This window comes from Montipora capricornis, chromosome 4 (assembly GCF_036669925.1).
Source record: "Montipora capricornis isolate CH-2021 chromosome 4, ASM3666992v2, whole genome shotgun sequence".
Lineage (NCBI taxonomy): Eukaryota > Metazoa > Cnidaria > Anthozoa > Scleractinia > Acroporidae > Montipora > Montipora capricornis.
The window spans coordinates 26,360,769-26,386,574 of NC_090886.1; the positions used below are offsets into that span (position 1 = coordinate 26,360,769).

General features: G+C 38.3%; 1 protein-coding gene across 4 annotated transcripts in view; it reads left to right on the plus strand.

Moving 5' to 3' along the window:
* LOC138045825 (KH domain-containing, RNA-binding, signal transduction-associated protein 3-like) overlaps positions 1-25,545 on the plus strand; it is a 29,161-nt gene extending 3,616 nt beyond the window's left edge. The window contains exons 3-11 of one of the 4 annotated variants that reach the window (XR_011131671.1): positions 1,199-1,315; positions 7,346-7,492; positions 8,161-8,499; positions 12,243-12,302; positions 12,920-12,975; positions 14,896-14,954; positions 22,811-22,891; positions 24,067-24,137; positions 25,025-25,545. Coding sequence is in view for 2 of the 4 variants with exons in the window: in XM_068892448.1 (XP_068748549.1) it covers positions 1,199-1,315; positions 7,346-7,492; positions 8,161-8,499; positions 12,243-12,302; positions 12,920-12,975; positions 14,896-14,954; positions 17,583-17,680 (876 nt within the window). In the remaining 2 variants the exon portion in view is untranslated. Of the gene's footprint in view, positions 1-1,198; positions 1,316-7,345; positions 7,493-8,160; positions 8,500-12,242; positions 12,303-12,919; positions 12,976-14,895; positions 14,955-17,582; positions 18,532-22,810; positions 22,892-24,066; positions 24,138-25,024 lie in introns of those variants that run through there. The other 3 variants (XR_011131672.1, XM_068892448.1, XM_068892450.1) reach the window with 3 other exon arrangements.
* Positions 25,546-25,806: the final 261 nt, after the last annotated feature.

Here is a 25,806-nt window from a genome sequence, read left to right on the forward strand (position 1 = left end):
CAGTATTTAACACTAAATCCTACCTTGTATTAATTAAGGGGGTGGCTCTTAACTACCAAGCCGTTGCTATGGACACCGTCAAATAGTCATTTCTCGAGTCCCTTAAACCCCCACAGTTATCCTTTTTTGCTTTTTTGCCAAGTTTGCTCTGTTTAACATTTCTTTATCTGGTTTGATTCACAAAACCATACATGTATTTGGTTAATCATGTGACCAAGACGGAAATTGCCTAAAAAGCAATTTAGTTAACTATGTTTTTCACAATTATTTTTAACGCAGCACAAGGCTGCTTCCTAAGAAAATTTTTCCGGAGCCCTTTGGGCTTCTAACATTAGAAGTTATTAGCCCGAGTCATCTTTTCAAGGGGCTCGAATTAATTTATTAAGTGAGGATGAATCACCTTGTGATAAGTTAGGTGCCTGTTCGGGCTACTCGTTCAGAAATTTGGTCGCCCATGCTTGCAAGTAGGACGCCCCTGGCGACCGTTAGGCAGCAGCCTAGCAACAGTATTCTAACACAAAATCTGTAGCATGCAACTTAAAAACAATGATTGCTCTTGGCTAAAAATTTTCCTTAGCAACCATTGTCTTTCTGTAGTTAAGAGCCACCCCCCTTAAATGTGCAGAAAAGCTTCTATAGTACTTTCTCTGTGAGTTATTTTTGCGTTTTGCTTGAAAGTATTAATTCTGCCACAAATCACTTAGTTATAAAAATGCACATTGGACAACTTGGGTGCTTGCAGTGTCTCTTCTTTTTTCTCTCAGAGTTATTCCATTGATTATAGTTTCTAGTACATACCAAGGCTGCTGCCTAAGGAAATTGTCCAGAAGCCCTTTGGGCTTCCAACATTAAAAGTTAGTGGCCCAAGTCATTTTTTCAAGAGCCCAGAATTAATTAATTCCAGCTGGGATCATATGTACAAGAGAGTGAGGATGAATCAAGTAAGACGCTCGTTCGGGCTACTTGTTCAGAAATGTGGTTGCCCTCGCTCGCAAATAAGGCGCCCCGGGCGACCGTTAGGCAGCAACCTTGTATACTTGTGAGTGCAAATTATTTATAAGTTGAGTATTGACGGGGCAATATATTTTCGTGTTGGTACACATAAAGACCATAAGGAACAACTGACCCAGGAATGGTACAGCCAAGCCTTTTAGTTTGGTTTAATGAGGGAGTCATTTTTTGTTTCCTTTTTTTATAGTTTAACTTTGTGGGAAAATTGCTTGGACCCCGAGGCAACACCTTCAAAAGGCTTCAGGCAAGTACAGGCACAAAGATGTCTATTCTTGGAAAAGGATCCATGAGAGAAAAGGAGAAGGTTAGTTGATGATCGAGAGCTCAACAATGCCCCTTTAGAATTGTGTGGGCCAATTTTTTTTTGTCATTAAGTAACTAATAGTCAGTAATTTCGACATTCTTGCTGAAAACCAGTTGGAGTAACATGTAATCTGTATTGAGATTAAATTTTAAAGGGGGATACATGTACATGTGGCCTAAATACTGCACATGTTCTGTAAACTATCATTGTCAGGAATTGAGTAATTGATGTTGTATGTGGTTTGGTTACATACGTTGATTCAAATCAACAAGATCAATTCACGCTGCAATTGTACGGTCAATTTACCTGGAAAAACGGTCAAATAGGACTCCTCTCTGCTCCCTGTGGTTAAATACCGTAAAAGTCCATGTATAAGCCACACCTTTTTTCTCAAAAGTCAAATAAAAAATCGGGGGTGCGACTTATCTATAGTACCGCTCAGATATACGTTAACTGCGCATACGCAGTGTATACGCATATACGCGTATGCTTATACGCACATACGCGTATACTTATACGCACATACGCGTATACTTATACGCACACGCGTATATTCATGCGCGTCTGATTTTCCTTTGTTATTCAGTACCATAAATTTCCTTTGTGTTGCATTGTTGAGTAAAACAAAGAACTTTTGGATCTGAACAAAGCAACGAGCCGATAACAGAAAATTTACATACTGCAAAAGCTATCACGTTACAAACGCGCAGGTCGCTTCCCGTCGCGAATTTTTTGGATAACAAGCAAAAGTAATTCAATGTTTATGAATCACAAGGGAAACAAAAATTTGTCTTAAGTTTGACATTCAAATGCGTGTATCGTTTGTGACCCTTAACGCAAAAATGGCCTTATGGATTCATTGAAAACCGTCAAATTTTTTTCATTGCCCCGGTGCGTGATTTTCAATTTTCACGGCGTGAATACGCCGTAATCACTCTACGATAAGAAACTTTCACTGTTGGCATAAAACTATTCATGCCGTGAATGATCGGTGAAAACTTTCACGTCGTGAAATTAAGGGTTACAATTCACGCGGTGAAATTGGGAGTGAAAAATAATATTCACGGGTGTGAAATTGATCCAATCGAAAGATAAATCAACAATTCATTTCCATTTTACCTTTCCGTTCAATTAAAAACTTTTTATGAAGAGAAGCGACCAACTCATAAATGGGAAACAATTTCTTTAGTATCGTATCATTTTGATACTGCTGGTTTTAAACTGATAGCAAATTAAAGTAGAAGGGAATGCCCGAACAACGGTGTATCAACATTTGCATACGACTCACATCAAGAGCTGAGGAAATCGTGACAGGTAATGCAACACCTTTCAAATAGGAGTAGAACTTCTGTCGAATTCGGCAAGGTAAACTCGAAGATTTTCCGAGAATTGCATGTTTATTGATGGTGTGCCTTTTGTATATTATTAATTCTCTCTTTTGATAGTGTGGAACAAAATAACTCTGAACCTGAACTGTATGTTTATCGATGAAATAAACATCCGTGCGTGGGTTCGTCGTATTCCGAACGTGACAGCTGTTTGTGGAAGTGCGTCTTTGTCATGTAGTTCGTAGTCGTGTTCTATTTTAGTGCTGTCAAGCTACAGTACCGCCTGAAAGTATTGACCCCTTTACCGCGTCATTGCTGCGTCACCCTGTCGCGACTTTCCCTCGGTATTCCCGCGGTAGGCCGCTTTTCTGCCGAGGGAAATTTACGGCTAGGCTCCAAAGTTGCCGCGGGAAAGTCAACCGAGGTAAACCCTCGGTAATTAAAATTCCGCGGTAGAGTTGACTTTGTGTTTCGATAAGCTATTGTAGATTGTAATGTTGAGATCCCACCGAACATCAGAAACTGAACAAGTTTCGGCTGAAAATTGCGAACAGCAAAGAGGGTTATAGCCGCTAATCATGCACCTTGGTTTCCTTTTCCTTTTCCTTTTACATGCGAAAAGAATATCCGTACTGTAGCTAGATTCCGACCACATTTGAAACCTTCTTTGCGACACGCATTTGTATTTTGATTGCAGTGATTATTTCGAAGACTTATGGTGGACTATTCATTCGAAGGTTCGACGCTTGTCCCACTTGCGTGGACTTCGCCGTCATTTTATACATTTAAGTTTATGGGAGAATATGTCCGCTTGTTTTTTGCAGCTCAGCGCACGGAAGATACACTTATTCATTTATTATTTCGATATCCTGCAAACAGGAGAGGGTTTTGACAATATTTACAAACTGAAAGCTTACATGTTCAGGGTGAACGGCTCGAAAACCTTGCGTGACCAAGTTACGACTTCTTGTGGTTTCCTACTGCAGTATTACTCTCTAAGGTTGTTTAGTGTAACAAATCACAAAAAAGAAATACACTCCAAGGAAAGAACCCAGGATATCAAACCCCTGAAATAGTCGAAAATTATTTGATCTAAACTGAAAAGATTGTTTTCGTGCTCTGGGTAATCATTGGTGCATATCGGCGTGGTTATGCAAATTTATCACGAGTGGACGCCCGCTGCGAAAAGAGTTGCACGTGAAAGCGCAACGTGAGCACTAGAGCGAAGATGGTTCGAACATTATAAAGTTTGTTTCGCTTGCTGGTTTTGCATTTGTTAAAATTCGTATGCAAACTATGAGCGTTCAGATAAGTAAGAGACTTCTTTTCTCCACTAACTACAGTCTATTCTTAAATTTGTTTTCCATGCGTAATCAACATGCTGCAATTAAAAAATATTTATGGCATTCAAGTAGACTATTGCACGACTGATAAAACAACGCGAAAATGTATTTTGCTGCAATTGCTATGATATAACAATTTATTGCTGATGAAAAGCGATGAAAAAAGAAACCATTCTTAAATTATTCGTCGGTACGTTTGGTCTCAAAATAGTACCGACAAAGGCTCCGATGCCTCGGAAGAATGTTGCGATTAAAATTGAAACTTGACAAGTTTAACAATAATACAATGTATGTGGAAGGAATACCTGCTTTTAACCAAAATGGCGATGATAAAACGAAGACAATCGCACAAGTTTGAATTTCAGGTCTCCAAATAAAATAAAGTGAGGCTTAGACGAAAAGAGATACAATTGAACCTTTTTCAAAACCAAACAAATAATTTCTCACGCACACATACAGTATTACAACCTGGAGAACAACGAGTGTTGGGTTGGCTGGATAATCAAGCTGTCGCTTACACTGTATCTTTAAAGAAGTCTTCAGTTTTACATTATGTTAAGATTATAAAATTTGAGTCCTTACGTAAATGGCACACTTTCTCATTTTGATTACAATATCTTGCATTAAGAATCGATTCTTCACACTATGAGACATAAAATTTGACAGTCTTCCGCTTATTATACAAGAGCAACAGATCATTCTTCTTTTCCCGCGGCAAAGTGCACCTCGGTTTTACCGAGGGAAAAAAATTTGCATACCTCTGTGCCGCGCGTCCACTACCTGCGGCAAAGACGAGGTATTGCCTAGGGGTCAATACTTCCAGGCGGTACTGTACATGTATTCTTTATTATAACAATAAGCAAGCTAATGAGGCAGACGCGTATATCGGTATACGTACATACGCGTATGGTTATACGCACATACGCGTATGGATATACGCACATACGCGTATAGGTATACGCACATACGCGTACAGATATACGCGTATTGTGCGCATATTTTGGTTAACGTATTTCTGAGCGGTACTGTACGTAAACACCTGAGGTTGGAGTTTTCTAAGGTTCACTTAATATTCATAAAAACTTCTCAAGATGTTGCTGAATAAACATAATAACAAACTGAAAGCACGTTGTTATTGATCATTGCCTTTTTCACGAGCGGTGGGTCCTAAAGGAGCCGTTTCTATCTTGAAGCGTTCACACTCCACCTCAACAACAGAACACCAACCTACAGGCAATCTCCATTTCTCCACAAAGCTGTTTGCTATGGTCACTTTGACACATATCTTTCGCCATGTGCAAGAAAATACCAAGACATTTGTGAGTTCTCGCAACGTAAATGGCCGACCGTTTCCTTGTGATGCCCAGACTCCTCTCCCTATTTCAAAGCTTGGCTACTAAGCACTCGTGCGTATCATTTCGATTGCCTTTGAACATTCAACTTTATGGAGCTGCTTGAAAAAAATAATCGCATGGAGAGAGCATTTTAAGTTTTTTTTTTGTAGTAAACTCACAACATAAAGGTATGACATGTGAAATGTCACTATGGAAAGACTTAATTAATATGAAAGCTCGTAACAACTACTAGAGGACAAATAGTAAATGTTTTCTCCACCTGTCACCAGGCCATAAAAATGTATACAAAGCCCTCATCATTTTCAAAAGGGGTTCATTTTTTGAAATATGCTCAAATAGAGCATATCCAGAGTGCGTCATTGCGTCCTGGGACGCACTCGTTTTCCTTTTAGACGCATAGAATATCGAAAAAAGGGTCTAGTTGGACGCAGAAAAAAATCGAATGTTTATGCAAATTATGAACGCCAGGGAAAACATGCGAACGGCATACATGCGTTTTTCACTTTTGTCCATTTCGTTGCCGTCGTCAGCAAAACAACAACGTGAAATAGCCAAGTTTTTGGTTTTTGCGAAGAAAGTCAGCACTTGAGGATAAATTTTCATTTTCTTTCCTAAAATTAATGGAGTGCCGTTCCGACTGGTGTCATCTTTGAGGAATTACCACACCCTTGTCATCTTAAAAACGTTGAAATAGTCACGAAGCGATTAAAATCACGCAAATTTATATTTTGAGATGACGTTCTCATTGCCGTCGCTGTTGTCGTTGCTTAAGCTCCCTATTAATTCCGGGCACGCACGTGTCGACATAGTCTCGGTTCTTGTTTTGCACGTAACTTGTCTGTTTTGCAAATTATGCAACTTTTCTTCGGAGTTAGTGTTAAAATTAACATGTTAAACATGAAACTTGAATGTATTCAATCGCTTGGTTATTAACATTGGCCATGGTGAAGTCAAGGCCGCACGGGCCGACAATGAACTGTGTATCGATCGCTTACATTTGTTTACTCTTTTGTTGCTAAATTGCACCTCAAGTGTAGTTAAAATAAATGATGCTCTTTTACGGAAAATTGAGATTCAGTTGTTTTTTTTTGCTGTGGAGATCTACATTGTAGATTATTTATCAACTGGAGCCAACAGTTCCTACAGCATACGGATTCGATTCCTCGAGACTTTTTCAATGTGATCGATGGAAATTTGACAGCCCATACATTTTGATCGCTGAATCAACAGGCACGACAGTTTCAAAGAAATTAATCATTTTAAGTACATATTCGTTGGGGGGATAAGACTTTATTTTTTTGCAATTAGAAATCTGAAAGGGTACTGCAGCAGCAATTACGGGGCAATAGATCGCATATTAATTCTTGAATATTAATTAGCTGGACCCCCAAAATTTTGCACTGGACCCCCAAATTTTCCAAAAAGGGGTCCAGAGGACCCCCAAATTTGAAAACCTGAATACATCTCTGCTCAAAGCAAAACAATTGGCACTTGAGTTCCTGGAATTTTTCTCCAGGTCAGGGATTTTCTCCTTCAACAGGGAAACCTGTGAGTGAATGCGAGTGAATGAAGGCATCCTTTTTAGAGAATTTCCCCAGCCATCGCTTAGGTATTTCACGCTGGGTGATGACGAAGGAGTGCTGCTCATAAAATTTTTTCGTAATCCTCTTTTTTTCTTTTGGTGTAAATTTTGTCTGGATGAGGATCGTTCACCATTTGATCCCGTCCACTTTTCATGTATTCCTCCACTCCGCAAAGCGAATTTGAAAACAAAAATGTAACTAATAAACCTTGAAAAACATAAACTGATAAACTACTGTAGGAAAACAGTGGTTGGATCTCTAGTTGGCCCTTATACATGTACAGTGCATGTACTTGTATCCATGTGCTTGTTTGCTGTTTGAGGTTGCACCTCTTTGGCGAGAGCAGTTTGTTTTCTAATGTTTTGTAGTTTATGACCAGATGTTGTGGATGAGAGGTTAGAGATTTTGATTTACTCCATAGGAGGAAGAACTGCGTGCCTCAGGTGATCCAAAGTATACCCATCTTGAGGAAGAGCTTCATGTGTTAATTGAAGTAGAAGCTCCTCCAGGACAGGCTCATGCAAGATTAGGTCTTGCTATTGAAGAGATAAAGAAATTTCTTGTTCCGGTAAGATTACAGTCATGTTATGTGCTCTGTATGTAAAATACCACGATGCGTGGAGTACTTGTATTGTGTTACATGTATGTTAAGAGAGGCATACAGTACTGTATTGTGGCCATGGTGAAGTGGAGAGGATAAGGGTCGAGTTGCTTGAAGTACAATACACTGTTAGTGCTAACCATTAGTATCAAATCCTGTAGGATATAATTTTTAAAGCCTGTCTGTTCCTTTGTTCCTATTGTTGTGAATGAGTTTGTCGCCTCTGGTCAAATGAGTCCCTGGAGTTTAAACTCTCTCAAATAGATTCTTGTAACACCTATATACCTTTTTTGTGGTGTACAATTAAGTTATTATTATTATTATTATTATTATTATTATTATTATTATTATTATTAAACTGTCAACAAAAGTACAAATAACCTGGCAGCGCGTGAGTATAGGCTACTTAGAGCCTCTTGTTAATGTAAACTTTGGATGCGGAAATTGTTTTGATGTCATTTTACAGTATGCGTTGGTTAAAAAAGGTGGTAAGGAGTAGTAAATGTACTTGCTGATATTCAAAGATTACTGTTAAAGTTAAAAAAAGAGTTTATTGTTATCCAGGATTAAGAGAGGACCAAGGACACTACAGTTGTGGTGTCAAACTTGAACCATTAGTTCTTATTTCAATTTAGGAAAACAACGACGAAATTCATCAAGAACAGATGAGAGAAATGGCTATTCTCAATGGTATGGAGGAGGTAGCACCAGCACCTGCACCTGTCCCTGTTGCTACACCAGTTTTACGAGCGCCACGCCCACATGCAAGAGGAGTGCCACACCCCCATCACATGGTGCATCATGGGAGAGGCTCACCAGTCCCACGCATGCCCTCTATGTCTAGACCTAGAGGGCCACCAGTAGGACACGTGAGTGTTTCAGCAGCACGTTCTGCCGCTGGATTGGGACCATCCTCCCCGACAGTCGCCCATGCTGCTCCAAGGGCGGCTGCCGTGCCTGGGGATTCTTACGGGGTAAGTGTGCACTTTCTGACAGGTACAAGAACACAGCACAACAGATTCAGGTTAACTCTTAGACTAGTGATTCTTCTGCACAGTGCCGGCTTATTAATTATTTATTATTTATTACAATCATTCCATTTATTTAGCAAAGTGATTGATAATGTCAATTTTTTTCCCAATTTGGAGGAGTGCTATTCAATGTACTGCAGTTTGAACTGTGTGTGTGGAAAGCTGCCATATTGTGTACACTTTATGCGGGTGTATGTGCTGCAATACCTTTGGCCAGTACTGTAGCTAGTATTTTTGTGAGTTGTCTTGGTAACTTTAGGTGCGCACTACCGCACAGCTTGAAACTATTAGTGCATTTGCACACGGTAATACCTTGTCTTTGCCGGTAGTGTTTACCACGAAATCACCTAGGCTGGACGAAAACCGCAAACAAGGCAAAGACGAAAGCAGCCGAATGCCCCGGCCGATTTAATTTGCGATATTGTGCCGCAAGGAAACAACGGTTGCACAGCATTGTTTAATGTTATCACACCAAGCTCGCCAAGGTAAAGAATGAATGTGCAAACTGTTTTCCACAGCACCGACGCAACACAACGCACTGTCATGAAAACGTGTTATGTTCGTCTCACTTCGCCGTGACAGAGAAAACCTTTCATCATGCGTAATTCTTATAGTTGTTGAAAAGCTCCAACCTTGAACTAAACTTTTATCAATGACTAGGTTATTATACCAGCAAAGAACTGTAACCATGTTCCCAAAGTTTGTTAAGCAACTCCTTGTGGTGATGGTGCATGTTAATTACGATCATTTCTGATTCAAAATATTAAGTGACAGGTTATTCAGCAGTTGAGCTTGGAATTCAGAAATATTGACTTCATTCCTCTGAATTAGTAAGATAAACTTAAATTAATGCTTCCACAGCCATAGGATAGACTTAGCCGGGTTGAGTTCAAGCCTTTGTCAATTTGGCGAGTCAAAACGCAAATATAATACTAAGCTGCATGCTTCCGTCACACAAATGGGAGAGGTAGCTCATAAAATATGTTGTTGGAAGCGAACTGCTTAACAAGTTTGTAATGGATAGAAAGTCACATGGCCTGAATGACTGACAATTACTTGTACAGTTGATCGTTTTCTTCCATCTTTCCGTCGATGAAATAAAAATGCTTTTCGTGTCTCTTTCATGGCCGGCCACTTCGACTTGTAGTATTTCCCAATATAATTTCTTCTAATCCTTATGCCATCCGTATTGAACAGACATTGAATAATTTTTAGAGATCTTGATGTTTGGTGGAAAAGGAAAAATGAGAAGTGTCTTAAAGGTATTTTATTATAATGGAATTTGCCTACCATCGCAGATTATAAACACGGCAATTATGCATATTAATTATTATAAATGCAATCGGCGAGCAAAATTTCCTTGATAGATGTGCTCTAAATTACAAAGCTTAAAAAAATCAACCGGAAAAAGTCTAGGTCAAACCTCAGTTTTTGGTTACCAGAGACGAGATTTTACCTCGGTCAAACTGGAGATCGAATCCGCGATTGCACCTAGTCAGAACCGAGGTAAATGCACTAATAGTTTCAACGGTACAGCCTGCATTTGCTTTCTGAGGGTAAATTCATTATTTTTTGTTAAAACATTACCAGTACATGATTTCTTGTTCGTACATTAACAATTTATATTTGTCTTTTGTTTGTGTTGCTTACATGTATGTCAGGGTTAAATATAATATCACAGCTTGTACCCGGAATTTATAGGTCTTTTTTGTTGAGGCTCATTTTTACCCAGCTACATGTATAATTAACAAGTGTGTACCCTCAATAGTCAACAACGTGATTAATTTTATTACGGTATGCGGAAAATGCTGTAAACTTAATAGTATTCATGACAACAAGTCACGTTCATAGGACTGATTTTTGGGAAATCAATCCAACTTCAGTTTCTCAAATTTGAAAGGCAGCGATTCACATTCTATGAATCACTTTTTTTTCCCACAATTTGTGTGTGTGTAAACAGGGATCTGCCAAGAACCCATTGCCCAGCATATGACCAAAATCTTCCCAAATTGAAATTTCACAGTATCGGAATTACAAACTGATTTTAAAAAACTATTTCATACATGCATGTATGACATGCTTTGAACTGCTACTTCCCTGTAATTAACGTGTTTCCGTGAGGCGGTTCCAACCATCATGAATGGCTCAACTTCCCATTTAGGTGTTCAAGTGTAAAATATGCATCTTTGTCTTGACAAACCATCGGGCTTCTTTACTTACATGTACATGTGCAAACATGGGAAATCTGTTCAGTCAAGTAATGCAAGGCTTAGCAATCAAGTAAACTGAATTGAGTGTAATGTGAAGTGCTAGATTTCAATCCCATATGAACCATGTGAGTGTTAGCCCTACTGATGGAAATGGACCCACACAAGGACAGAGAAAACTCTGACCATGGTGGGAATTGAACCCACGACCTTCAGGTTAGATCTCCGCCGCTCTACCGACTGAGCTACAAGGTCAGACGGGAGCAGGCCGCGGGAACTGAAGATTAAAGTCATGGCAAAGAACATGTACAAGTACAAGGAAAGGTTACATTTCTACAAACGTTGGCCGTGTAGCACTTATATTTTAAACAGAGTTAACTGAATTGAGTGTAATGTGAAGTGCTAGATTTCAATCCCATATGAACCAAGTGAGCGTTAGCCCTACTGATGGAAATGGGCCCACACAAGGACAGAGAAAACTCTGACCAGGGTGGGAATCTTCAGTTCCCGCGGCCTGCTCCCGTCTGACCTTGTAGCTCAGTCGGTAGAACGGCGGAGATCCAACCCGAAGGTCGTGGGTTCAATTCCCACCCTGGTCAGAGTTTTCTCTGTCCTTGTGGGGGCCCATTTCCATCAGTAGGGCTAACGCTCACATGGTTCATATGGGATTGAAATCTAGCACTTCACATTACACTCAATTCAGTTAACTCTGTTTAAAATATAAGTGCTACACGGCCAACGTTTGTATAAACGTAACCTTTCCTTTTCTTAGCAATCAAGTATTTGTGCAAAATAATTGAAAGCAGTAGTGCAGTGGTTTGTGTGGAGAAACCTTTAACAAACGAGTAACTCACAGTGACTTTGATTCCAGTTGGCTGATCAAAGCATGTCAAAAAGCATGTCATTCTATTTCTTTGGTGGAAAGTCGCCGGCAAGTGTGGTAAAAGTCCGGCTGCCGCTGGCAGGCGGCTGCTATTTTGGGCCCTGTGTGTCTCCTTACAGAAATTTGTTGTTAAGACCCTCAGAGGGTCCTATACAATTTTCATTGAAATGAACAAATCAAAATTGTTTGAACAAACTCATGCATGACCAAAGAAAAACTGCATACGCCAAAATTTATTTTTTTCCAAAAATTTAAACTTCCCGTACTCTTGTACTATGAAAATCATGGAACAAGGTTACGTGATTGATTTAGCACAGGGAATACAAGCAATTCAGTATGCCACCTTTTTGTTGTTGCTGTTTCCAGTTGTATATGATAGTTTACTTTGGTTTCAGGGAAATGTCTGATCTTGGGTACAAATGGCAACCCACATCACTGGCTACTTATAGAGTTGTTCATCAAAGCTAAATCAGTAACCTTAAATATAACTCTAATGCTTTAGTCAATTGTGATGTGTTTAAGGTTTTAACCAAAAAAATCTGAAGAACCAGCAATCGACGGTGACTTTTATTTGTGACAAAATTTCATTTGTATAGGCAGTGCATGCCCTTCCCACAGTTGGAGTTCAGATAGTGGCTCCTGGTGAACAAGTGATTGTAAGTGAAGATTCAGCAATAAAATCAAGAGGAAATGGTTCATAAAAATAATGAAATTTCTAAACACTTAAGTGTCTCTGCAAAAATACAAATTAAGTAAGGCAATTAATAATTAAAGCTCTTTGTCTTCTCTGATCACATCTAAATCTATTGTGTATTTGTAATGTAAAAATAAATGATGTATAAAAATTTAAAACCATGGCTTGGGTAAACATAATCCTGTGTCTTAAAAGTCATTAATTTTGTTAATTAATTTTGTCTGTTCTCTAATAAAAATAAAGGAACTCTTCAGATGAGTGCACTTATCTAAAAAATAATTTGCAGTGCTCCTTTGGGAGTAGCAATAACTTCGTTGCTAATTGTTGTAAAAATAAATGGCACCAGATTAGCTTTACACAGTGTACATGAGTTATTGTAAGGGGGAAAACAATCAAATACAGTGGTACAGGTGTATATGTAATTGTTAATTGAAAGGGATCATACAAGCCAATGATGTCTGGGTTTATAGCCAGATATGATTTGTAAGAACAAGGATTGTTTGAGCTTGCTACTACCTTTAAAAATTTTAAGGGAACTTAAAATGACCTTGTATTAATATAGCCTGCATTATTTTTCAGGGTTACGAACCTTATGAGCCAGGTTATGAGTTTGAAGCGGTATACCCTGAACCTGGGTGAGTATTGTTTGGGCACAGTGTGCTTAAGCAGAGGAGTGCCTTGTTTCATTTTGCTTACAGGGATCAGTTTTATTTTGGTACAGTATGTTTCCAGTTGTGTTGAGAGGTTTATACCATCCTTCTACGAACTGTGATGTGTGTACTCTTCTACCAGAAGAGTGGGTTAATGCTCATACTCTTGGCGTTTTGTGAGAGTATTAACTAGTCATCACACCCAAACAACCACCCACCAATGGCACAATCTTCGTTGACACCTGATGCATCTTCCCGATTTCCTTTGCCAGAGGAGAGCACCGGTAGTTTTTGATTTTCTCATCCTCTTTAGTAACCTTATTCTTATCCCAAGGCATGGAGAAGTGGACAAACATCCAATCCTGAGCTGCGTGATCCACCACAGTAATGTCTGGATGATTGTTCCATCTTCTTTATTGACTCGATGCGCCTATTCCACCAGATCTCCATATTCCCATTTTCTAAGGCCCTCACCTCATTCCAAACCTCCATATCCCACACATCAGCACACTTCACACCGTACTTCTGACAAAGCTCCCAGTACATGTACACCCTCAACCCCATCCAATCTTATCACCTCTAAAACTCTCTCTGTGCCAAACCAGTTCAACCACTCGCCCCATGCCCAACCGACTCCACCTCCTTGCCATACACTCTACACTTTGGATCTACGTCTTCCTTCTTAATCATGGCCTGAACACTGAATTCTCAGGAGCCCACCAAGTGGAGTCAAGTATTCCTGAATAAAATGTTCCCACAGTTGCAATTCCACCATGAAATTCAAGGGCAAAGGTTACTCTTTCATTTCAATCCGCTAGCCGCACAACCAAAGCCCTGCCAGCGACATAAGGCGGCTGTTAGTGTCCCAAATGAAATGATAAAACGATGGAAAAGATCCTCACAAACTTTGAAGACGACACGGCGTCTGTTGAGTTTGGCTTGGTAAGGAGTCTTTGTTTGTCATCCCTGATGACGTTACCAAACACATTCCAGCAACAATTTCTATTACCCTGCCAATGTCCATGCAGCTTCTCCACCAAGATCCCAGTGAGTAGCCTCCACATCAGTTGCAAACATGCAATAATTATGGGTCTGTAGTTGATAGCCACTGTTCCCTTGGCACGATCCTTTTGTATGCATACTGTCCTTTCCTTTCCTTTACTATCCACTCCGGCACCTCTCCACCGTCCAAACGAGCCTGGAAACTCTGAAATCAGACCATGTAACTAAACCTCATAACTAACCTCTTAAACCAAAATGGCCTTACACCATGTTGATTTGGAGCCTTCCAGTTTGCCATCTTCCAAATTTCATTTTCCAAATTCCAATTTCTGCTTCCTTGACACTAATCTTCACTTCCTCTTGCTACTCCACCTTGCCCGTCCTGTTCCTCACCTCCAACTTGATATACCCTCGCTTCTTCATCCCATCACTCCTTACAAACACTTCCGCAACACTTTCCTCTGCTCATGCATCCACTTACGCTTGTTGTTCCCTCTCATCCCAGCCTTTTTTCCTTTCCCAGTTGCACCATGACAGAACAAAAAAAAAAAAAAACCATGACAGAACTTGCTTTTGCTGGAAAAGTCTCCAGAAACACTTTAAAGCAATTTGACAGTACTGTGATTCGCCTTTTGATTCACTATCAAATCTCTTGAACATACATGTATGTACATTCAGTTCTCTCATTAAGGGATATCCACCTGCTCCACTAAGAGGAATACCCTCCAGTCTTCGACACTTACTTTCTTACTTATTTGCCGTTCGGGCAACCAGTTTTGTTTTTCGTTTGCCCAGCTGAAGACCTGTTGCCCATTAAAGTTCAAAGGAGTTTGTAAGATGTGAATTTTGTTTTAATAATTCTGTTTCATTATATGTATGTAACTATCTTTTTTGACTCAACAGTGAGGCTGTATACTATGAATATGCACAACCTGCAGACATTTATGAAACAGCGTATCCAGGTAGGATTTTTTTTACACTTGCTTCAGCTCAGGTTTTTATGTGCAGTTTTATCTAAAATTCATTTTGTAGATTATAATGTTTAAAAAATGAGTAGGAGTGTTTTATCAGGTTTAAACACACGAGGCGTAGCTGAGTGTTGTTAGATCCAATAAAACACATGCTGCGAGTCTTTTGTACAGTATGTTGCCCAGTTTCCGGCCACTTTAGTTTGTAATCGCCCTAACTTCTTGTTTATGCACGGAAACTTTCTCATTTTTCTACAAGAGACAGTTCATTTACTTACCTTTAAAATATACGGAGATCGGCTGCCCACCTTCAAGTACTAAAGAAATTATGCCATTTTTTGCAAAACTAGTAAGTTGCCCAGTTTCCGGCCAGCGAGTCCAGTTTCCGGACATCAATAGAAAGCAGAAATTTCATTCAATCCGCTGGACTAAACGGACTTCCAAGGCTATCTCGATGTGGCTTAGCGACTGTACTTTATGGGATTAGAGCAAAATGGTTACTTAGAGGTGTATGGTAGGGCATAGATAGCTGCTAACTATTGGTAGGGTATAACCTTGACAAAGCCCGCGCGATATTCTCTGCGAAGAGGCACGGGCAATTAACACAGCACATCTGAGTTAATATGTACGTCATTACGCCATGCTTGCTTAAGCTATGTACATTTCATTAATTTCTCGAGTAGTAAGTTATAAAATTTCATTAATTCAAATAAGTTTTAAACAATCTATCTGTGAGTGCAGATCAGTGGCCGGAAACTGGCGTAGTATGCGAAAATCTTAGCAAAGATTTAGACTTCTGACGTTCGCAAACAGCTAAGTTCTAGCTTATGATGACAGGTCCCTTAATTACTTCCATCTTCAATGTAAATTCTTTCAAAAAATTATCAAGCTCCGTGAACTATTTCCTATTAAACGAGTTATTTATTTACGTACGGTAGCTTCGCTGTGCAGTGAAAAGGCCAAAAATTAGCCGGTAAGATATTACTCACCTGAACAAAATCCCTTCTTGTTCGCTCGTTTCTCAACCAAAAAGCCCGCCTAAACCATCAGTTGATAGCGGAGATGTTCGTTTTTTTCCAACGGATCGCTTCGGTGGACGAAGAGTTAAAATCCCATCGAAAATAACCGAGTTTACCTTTTTTTGGCCGGAAACTGGGCAACACACTGTACAGCTTCAAAAATATTGGACACAAAAGTGTGTTTCGCTCGGGAGTCCGAACAACGGTTCAAATTGGGAGAGAAGAACATTAGCATAAGAGAAAAACAAGCTATGTCATGTGCAGTGACAGAAACACTGCATACTAATAAGGAGGAGGTTTTATTGACATGAAATCATTGCACGTGATGTACAGGTATTATCGACCATTTGGTAGGTCAATGGGCTTATGAATTATTAATGAGTTGTTGAATGTTCATATAATATGTGTAATCAGTAATGGAGGGGTATCACTAAGAATCAATGAGAATGTTAGTGGTTTGAGTAGAGTAGCCAACTGTATCTCTAAGGTTTGGAAGAATTGTAATCTTTAATTACTGGTGCTTCAATTTAAAGGGAACCTCCACTTCAACAAAAGATGACCTTAAATCATGGGAAATAGCCGTTACAGTCAAGTCAGTCTGGAGTATTTTCAAAGAATTTTTTTTATCCAAAATAAATAAGTTTTAGAATCGCCGAATTTTTGAGAAGAATTTCGCAAGCACCGCCATCTTGAATAGTTTATTATTGTGATGTGTTATGGTTGCCCTATTGTTATTAGGCAAAAGATCCTTGTGTCAGAACAATAGAGCAACCGTAACACGTCACAATTATTCAAGATTACTGCGATTTTAAAATTCACTTTCTTGATAGAAACACTGTTTTAAAAACAAATTTCGAACAAATTTGTCAGTAAACATGATTTCCTCTGGTTTAAACTTATTTTGTAGAAAGAGTGGAGGTTCCCTTTTAGGAAAAAGGTAGCTGACTCCTCTGAGCTACAGTTGTAAGTAGACAACAAGTTTGGTCGGCTGGACGCACTGGTAATGCATCACTGCACAATCCAAGGAGACTTTCTTAGTTTATGATTTTTTTTTTGGTGGCTTTACTATAATAATAATAATAACGTGTAAAAAAAAAAAGTGATCGTGTATAATTCACCAGAGTAAAGACCTTGCCCTCTGAAAGGTTCCAGAAAATAAATCCAATACTTTCATTGGTGATAAAATAGAATTTTTATTTCACTATATCAACAATAACTTGATATAACTATTAGTATACATACAGTGAAGACTCAAATGAACTTGTTAATTTTATTCCAACGTTAAAAGTGCTTTTGACAGCGTCTTTGGGGCATTATACAGGTCTCCTAATTGGGCATGTGTAATAATTTTATTGTCAATGATTTTTGTTCCATGTACATGTATATCCTATTTTGCTTAACTTGAATTTGCAAAAACTAAAGAGTGCATGTAATTGTTGTCACTGGTGTCTTAAAAGTGTAATCCAAGAGGTTAAGAATGAACTTGTTCTCACAAAAATTAACTGAAATGTACTGTATTAACACAAGAATAACAGAAGATTTATCACTGCTAGCTCCCCTCGTAGGCTGTTAACATTAAATTCACATTAACTTCTCATTCTAGCTCCAACCAGAGTTCAAGCAAATTCATCTGCAACGTTCAAGGCTCCGTCTGCCCGCACTGTCAAGAAAGTTGTTCGTGAGGCAGCTTATCCTTACTGATTGAATAACTAACAGTTATATGAAAAGGGTTTTCTAGTTGAAACTGAACTTTGATAATGTTTGACATTAATTTTGTGATCAATGTTTCATACAAATTAATCACTGTGTTAATTAAGTGGTTTAGGCGTGCCCTAACAACACTCAATTTTCTGTTTAGAAGCATAATGTAGATATTTTCATACATCTTCCAAGTAAGCTAGCTGAAATTTTCTCAAGGCGATTGATTTTTAATCACTGTTAAAGTTGAATCTTTGCTTGGGCCTCCAGTAAAACTTTGATAAACGTTAAGGTCAACATAATGGTAAATTCATGACTAGGATACATAAACGCTCAAAGATTTTTGTTTTCTTAAACAGTCAGAAAAATCTTCAGTTACTTTTATACAGGTAAACAACACTTAACATTACTTCAATCCGGAGTTATTCTCTTGAAAGCAAATACACGTTTGTTCATGTAAATAATCTTTTTATCTAAGTTCTTTATTCAACATTGTTTCTTTCTTTAAACACATTTTATGCGATATTAAAGCATGTCAACTGTATTTACTAAGATAAAGGATTTTATTTTCAGCCAATTATGTTTAGATTACAGGCTTGTTGGGATCACATTTTCATCACTTTATAGTTCAATTAAACCATGTTAAGTTGTCTCCCTCGAACATTTTAAACGATTTGGCTGTTGATAAACAGTGTGACCGGAATTATCCTAAACTGCTTAAACACTATTTTACATACACGGTTTGTTCGCATGTACTGTAGTAATCATAAAAATCTTATTGTTAAATTTTTAAAAGTCATAAATATGATTTTTTTGGTTACTGACTTCGCCAATAAAGTGAAAATGTTGATAAACTGTTTGCATTTCTTATTACATAATTGTGCTTTCCAAGTCTTAACCCTAAAACGTGGTAACATTTAAAACAAAGTAAACTGACTTAAATACTGCTGTCAGTCAGGGAAGAATTAAACATATTTAACCTCTGAAACGTATGGAAATGACTATAATATTGCCATTGTGGTTTAAATACTAAAATCCCTTAAACAAGAGAAGGCATTCAGGCAATATAATTTTGTGATTGTAAAAATTATTGTGTTTGATCAATGTTTTTGGCATAACTTACCAGTCCAAATTATAGTTTTTCATCTATTTTTATAAACAAATATCTACTTTTTGTAATATCGTTTCAGTGTTTTATTAGGTACTTTTCTATTTTCCTGTTTGTAACATTAAAGCTGACCAATTTTGACCGTCAGAGATCTTACTTGGTTGTAGAATACCACATTAATTATGTAATGTGCGAAGTAATTGTCATACAAAAGTTTCACATGGCAAAACACTAAGCAATGCATTGATTTTCCTGTATAACATAATTTTGAAGAAAAGAAAAGGAAAACCTCTCCATTTCTTCTTGTTTTACATTCTTTGTTTTGAAAGAGAGCCACCCTCTTCAAATCTCGGGCTGAGTCTCGAGCAAATTTACTAATATTATTCATTAGAAGCTAGAATAATGGCTGCGGTGACATCTACGACATAAGTAAAGTTTAACTTAAGGAGGCTCGAAATAGTTTCTCCATTTTTCAAACAAATGAACATATTCTGTCCTTAGATACAGTTAGGGCAATCATATCAAGACGAAATTTGGCCAGGGTATTAAGTACCTATCGTAGATTTCTCACATTATGTTTTCCTACCCGAAATAATGTTACCATGGCAACGATATAAATCAACATATGTTGTCCTTTTTGAAGAAACGGGACGATGAAATTTTCCCATTCAGCGTTACCAGATAATGTTAGAAATACTCTCTAAAATAATTATTGAAAATTCAACAAAATCTGTAGGTCAGTGTTTCAGAAAAATAAGTTTTTTTGAATTGTCTCTAATTTTTTTTTTCACCTACAGAATTTTTTTAAATTTGAAAGACAAACGGTTTAAATTAATCTAAGCTAACATCCAAAAAATGAAAAAAATTCACCGTCCAGAAGCAGAGATATAAACGAGTAAAGTTACAAAATCAGGAAAAATTAAGGGGTTACAAGATCAGCATTTACGCATGCGTCACCCGCTCATTCGAGTCCGCGCGCGAGTGGAGCTACAGGTCAACACAAACGGATTTAAGTGGCTATTAAACCGTTTAAGTAGACTTTTCGTAGTTTTCGTGAATAGGAGATGTCTATTTATATTCCATGTATAGAGGAATTGGAGTGTAATGGAATGTATAAATGGAATGTATGAATGTGGAATGTATAGAGGAATCGGAGAAAGGTAAGCGAAATTAGCGGTATTTGCTTATTTCTGGTGACCCATTTGAATCATGAGCTGACGCAAGCAGCTTACGAATTGCGTGTGTGGCTTACGCGCGCGCGCTCAGCTGAAAACCCTTTCGAGCCTCCTTAAGTTAGTGTCAAGTTAGGTGACGTCATACTAACTGTAGTTAGTGCTTTCGGTCGACTTTGCAGTCGCACCACGCAGTTAACTACAGTTAGTTCTGTGGCCTATGGATACAAGGACGACTGCAAAAAAGCTTGAAGGCTATACGTGTTGCTACCCTGTTTTATGTAAATTTTTTGTTTGTGGTTTTCGGTTTTCCTCTCGCTTCACGCTTGGTTTTTATTTTGCATATATATATATATGCTCATCTCGCGTGTGCGAAAAGAATTTTCACATTCTGATTGGTTGTTTTGTTGTAAACTTAAGACTAACCCATGAACCCTGCTTGGGTGTAACTATAGTTAATCTGTGTTGTTTTGGATCACCGAGGCAACTAACTATCTATAGTTAAAGCGAACAGAGAAGCGGTAACATAACCGAAATAGCTAACTATAGTTATTCCCGTCTTAACTATAGTTAGTAGCCCAGATGTGACTGCAGCCAATAAAACAATTTTTTTTAAATAAAACAATTAATACCAACAAGGATTTAATGAATTAGCTGCCAGTAATCGGATCTCTACGTTATACGCAAAGGGTTCTCGGATCGGTAGGGGACAACCGTTTCAAGTCGCTTTAAGAAAATGTATGACGGAAACTTATTTCAACGTCCAAAAAATGATTTTGGAAAGAGATGAATGCTTTTCTTGACACAGTTTTATCAGAAATCGATTTGGGCAATGTTGATACGTGGCAACTAGTGTAAGTTTTTATTTGAATAACTGAAGTATGACATAAAATCTGCTGATTAACTTCCTTGCTTGCGTAAGGTTTATTGTGCAATGGTCTTGAAATATTACAAAATTAGGGATAAATCTGGAGGAAATAACTCAATAAAGCCTTTTCAGTTGTATTTGTGTGTTTAGGCTGGCTTTTGGCCTATTTCTAAACTCAGCAATTGATATAATATTGGAAATATGCCTAGTGGCGATCATTGTGCTGTGTAAGGGAGATTGTGACGACGTTGGAAGGTACCCAGAAAAGCAAACGATTCTTTGTCACGTTGTAATATTAAGTCTTTACTCGCTCATCGCTCATTTCATCCCTCAAAGAGCAATAGCTCTGTAAAAACAATTTGCATCTCCTCTCCTTTACAGCTGGCGGTCACCTGGTTCTCAACCGCTTTACTGGAGAGCAAATTGCACCCTAGCTGCAAAAGGGCCCATTTTGTAACATTTCTAGACCATAAAGCGATGTCAAGTTCACAATAAACCTTATTACGCAAGCAAGGAAGTTAATCAGTAAAATTTATCTCATATTTCACGGTTATGCGAACAAAAACTTACACTTGCCGCGAATCAACATTGCCCAAATCGATTTCTGATAAAACCGTGTCGAAAAAATCGTTTCACTCTCTCCTTAATCGTTTTTGGACGTCGAAATAAGTTTCCGCCATACATTTTATTTCAGCGACTTGCAATGTTTGCCCTGGCGATCCCAGAACCCTTTGCGTATTAAAAGGGTTCCGATTACTGGCAACTCGTTCATTAATTGGCCACTCCCACCAGAGTCATTCCATGGCTAATTAAACAGATCTTTGAAAGAAATGCAACAAATCTTGAAGAAAAGCACCACGCGAGAGGAAGACTAATTATTAGCTTTTTACTAGAGTAGCCAAGTTGAACTGGGGCTACCAAAACAACTTCAGTAAATAGTAAGAGTGGGGCTTGAATCATGTAACGCCAGTCTGTCACAGTAACCAATCTACCATTGCTGCCTCCCCAAAGCTCTTGACACAAATTCCTTCTAAGAGAAAATGGGGCACTTACAGTAATTTCGGCGTTAAACCAGATACAGTACTATGGTTTTGATATGCAGTTTTGCTTATATTGTATTTAATGGGAAGTTTGCGCGTTCCTTGCATTGACAATTTCAGCACAGGAATCTCCTCTTGAAGTGAACATTTTCAATCATTTTCAATAAGTATGGTATTTTAAATGAGAGTAACTTATTAAATGAAATGCGAAGTTTTTATTGAAACTACATTAACTCGACTTTAAATAAATTGCTCTTGTAAGAACTGAAATGAGAAAACTAAAATACTGGGCGAGAGGGGTCACTGATAACAAAGGATCACGTGAAGTTGAATAAAATGACCTGGTTAACACTTGAAGAAACTGGGCTAAATATGGATACTTCTTAAAGTGTTTGAGAGGCCTCAAGAAGACTTTTTGCTGCCAAGCTATGGTCTGCAAGGTAAACTCTTTTTATTTTTACCCCAGTAAAATAAACCCTGTATCAATAATGTTATTAAATTTAAAGATGTCGTTGAGGTTTTTGTTTTTCCAACTTAAAGTTTAAGTTCCTAAGAAGTTCTGTGACGTCAACTGTTGTTTGGTCGTTGGCTGTAAGCTATTTCATCATTAGTGTACTGGGTTCTTTCGTTTGCGATTTCCCTCGCGAAATCAATAACTATAATCGTTACAGCAGAGAAATTAATTAAAATCAGAGAATGAGATTTTAACTGTACCTTTTTAATTCAAAATTTAATGAGATAATTTGAAATTTTGTGTGCAGTAAATTGATTGAATTGCTTAAAAAGTGTTAAAACTCAGTCACACTGAAATGAAGTAACATCAACTAAGAGAACAGAAAGACTGAAGCAAAGTTGGGTTTTGCCCATTTCCATTTTTAACAAGTTATTTAATGGGAGGCAGTGGAGTTACGAGTGTTGTGCTGAATTTGGTTTTTTTTTTCGTAGTGAAATGTAGGAAAGTTGAGTGCTAGATCCTTGGTGTTTCTGTTTGAAAAGGAGAGTCGCCTTGTTCCGTGACATGGATCTGTAAGTTGAAGTCTCTTTTTCTTATAGGGTCGGGAATACCATAGACCGAATGCATAAATGGCGGCCAAAAATGTATTCTTTTGTTTATGTGCTAATGAGACTGACTTTTAGCCTTGCTCTCAAGCAATATTTCTTTTATATTTTGGCCACCCAAACGAGACTAGTGAGGCTAATTAGCACATAAACAAAAGAATATTTTTTTGGCCGCCATTTATGCATTCGGTCAATGAAGCAGGGTGAAATAAATTTTCGTACTGGGACTTTCGCGAATTCTCCATTATCTCCAATGGAAGTGTACTCCTGCTAATGTTATTAGGTTGGGAGGGCCACAGATTCTTACTGATAAGTGCTATCCTCGATAAATAATTATGTTGTTGTTGTTGTTGTTGTTGTTGTTCTTCTTCTTCTTCTTCTTCTTCTTCTTCTTCGTCTTCGTCTTCGTCTTCGTCTTCGTCTTCGTCTTCGTCGTCGTCTTCGTCGTCTTCGTCGTCTTCGTCTTCGTCTTTGTCGTCTTCGTCTTTGTCGTCTTCGTCTTCTTCTTCTTCTTCTTGCTGTGACTCGTGACAACTTTTTGGTGTAAAACTGCTTTCATCTGCACACTCTGAGAGTGGGCAATAATTTTGACATTCGGGTTAAGACTCGCGACCTTTGTTATTGTCTTCTGGAATCTCCAGCATTGTTGGGAAGTTTTAAAGTGCCCTTGTGATAAAAAAATTCACTTGAAATTCACTTTGAAATTAAATGTGCTGAACACCTGACTGGCAAAAAATTGAGCTTGTAGACTGTTGACTTTTATCCAAATGGGCGTTTACTTTGATCGATTGGATCTCTGAGGGTTGGATCCAGGGAAAAGTGACGTCAAGGCTCACTGGCGTAAAATTTCAGCGTGTGAATACAGCTTATTATATATGCAAAATGCGAGATTGAAAGTCTGAAAGCCCAAAACTCCCGTGCTGCATATTAATTGTGGGGCTTATACACACATTGCATTTTCTCCTCGAACCAGCTCTCTCAAGAACTTAAAAGTACTAATGGCGGGCCATTAAATAGGAAAATTCCAGTTAAAATAAACAGGTGTCTTTTTTGAATCAAGGCTTAAAACTGTGGTCGGTTAGTGTTTGGTCAATATAGTTTTGAAATTCAAAGAAAAATAAGATTTGATTTTTTGGTGACAGGGGCACTTAAGCTCAAGACGTTTTTGACCCACGGGCAGAAACTGGAAGTGAGCATTGGTCATGTTAAGACAGTAAGTTCTGCTTTTATTTTTAACTTACCATCTCTAATAGGAAAAAGGTGCTTGGCAGCATAAATTTCTTGGTGTCAAGACAAGTAAGAAAGGGAAAAAAAATAAACGCCTCTTTCGTTCGTCGTTAGTTCCTCAAAACGTAAGTTATGGTACCATGTGAGGCACCAATAATTCCTTGACAAGATGCACTCATCGATGTAATGCAATAGGAAAACTGGAAAAAGTTGATATCATAAATATACCGTTACGTGAAACAGTGTTGTAGAGTTAATTCTGCTAATAAGAGATTCGTTCCAAATTTTTGAAAGGGTTTGAGCCATCCTAAACTCCTTGGTATCACGATTTTAGGACATCAGTGGTCAAAGATAGGCCTACCATCTACTTTAAAAAAAACGTACGACAATTCAAGGATCTATAGTGGTCAATTTTGATTCAACCTAGCTTTAGTAAAAAAAAGAAAAATTGAAAATGTGACACCAAAGCTCGGGGAGTAAACCCAAGTATTTGACAGCAAGTAGTCGTTTGGCTTATTTTAACCACCTAATGACAACAGGATACTTAAAAGTTGCACAAATAAACAACTACCAATTCTAAAAACTCTTATTGAAACAGAGAGTCGCCCCAGTATGCACAACAACCATTGTACTGTGACACTACTACAGTGACATTGGGCAAATAAAGAACAGAGCCGTTGGTTAACGACCATTAGCAATTGTAATATGGCCAGCTGCTCATTCTCCTTTGTAATAGAATATGATGTCACCCGTCGGTTTTCCCTCCCTTTCCACCTTCCCCTTTGTTATGATATGAATGATGTGATTTGTTTTATGGACCATTGTTTTATTGACAATTTGTTGGTAACAATTTTTTTCTTTGTTTTACACCAGCTTTGAGTTGTTACACTGAAGATTAGCCCAAGTTTCGTACGAACGAGGCTGCAAACCTGAATGTGTCTCATTGGTAATCTCGAAAACCGAGGAGTGAAGCTAACGTACACGATAGACTGATTGTAGTGAAAATGTGACAGATTATTCTTGGGAAGTGTTTTCTACGTTATTTAACGATTGAGCTTGTCGAACCATTTAGTTTCTGACAGTTTATCAAGCAGTTTGTCAATTGAAAAGTTCTTGTAATTTTGAAGAGCGCATTGTTTTGGGACCTTACCAAAATAGGAACGCACTAGACATAGTTTCATGCAACTATGGTTTGGAGAGTTACGAGTGTAGGAATGAATTTGGTGCAAACGTGTTACGCGGTGTATGCAATGACCACTGATTGGGTGGGAAATCGTATCCAGACTCTTCTGAGCCCCTAGTTCCCACGCAATCTCAAAAAAAATTGGTTCGTTTAAAACCTACCTGTTAAACCGAACGTGAAATTTATAGAGATAAAGACGCGATCGTAGGAAGTATCGAGTTTTACTTTCCGCAATGTTGCAACGGCAAATTCAGACACTGCGTAGTGTAACATCTGTCCTGCAACTTGTGTCGCAATGGTTTGTTTCATCACTCAATAAGAATGTGATCATTAAAAACGAGGCAAATTGCTAGAAACGTTGCTCATATCATTGTAACGCCGTTGAGCAATCCTTTGTTGAAAACTTTGGACGCAGCAGAATTGCGACACAAGTTGCAAAAATAATTGCCCAGTGTAAGAGCGCCTTATAATG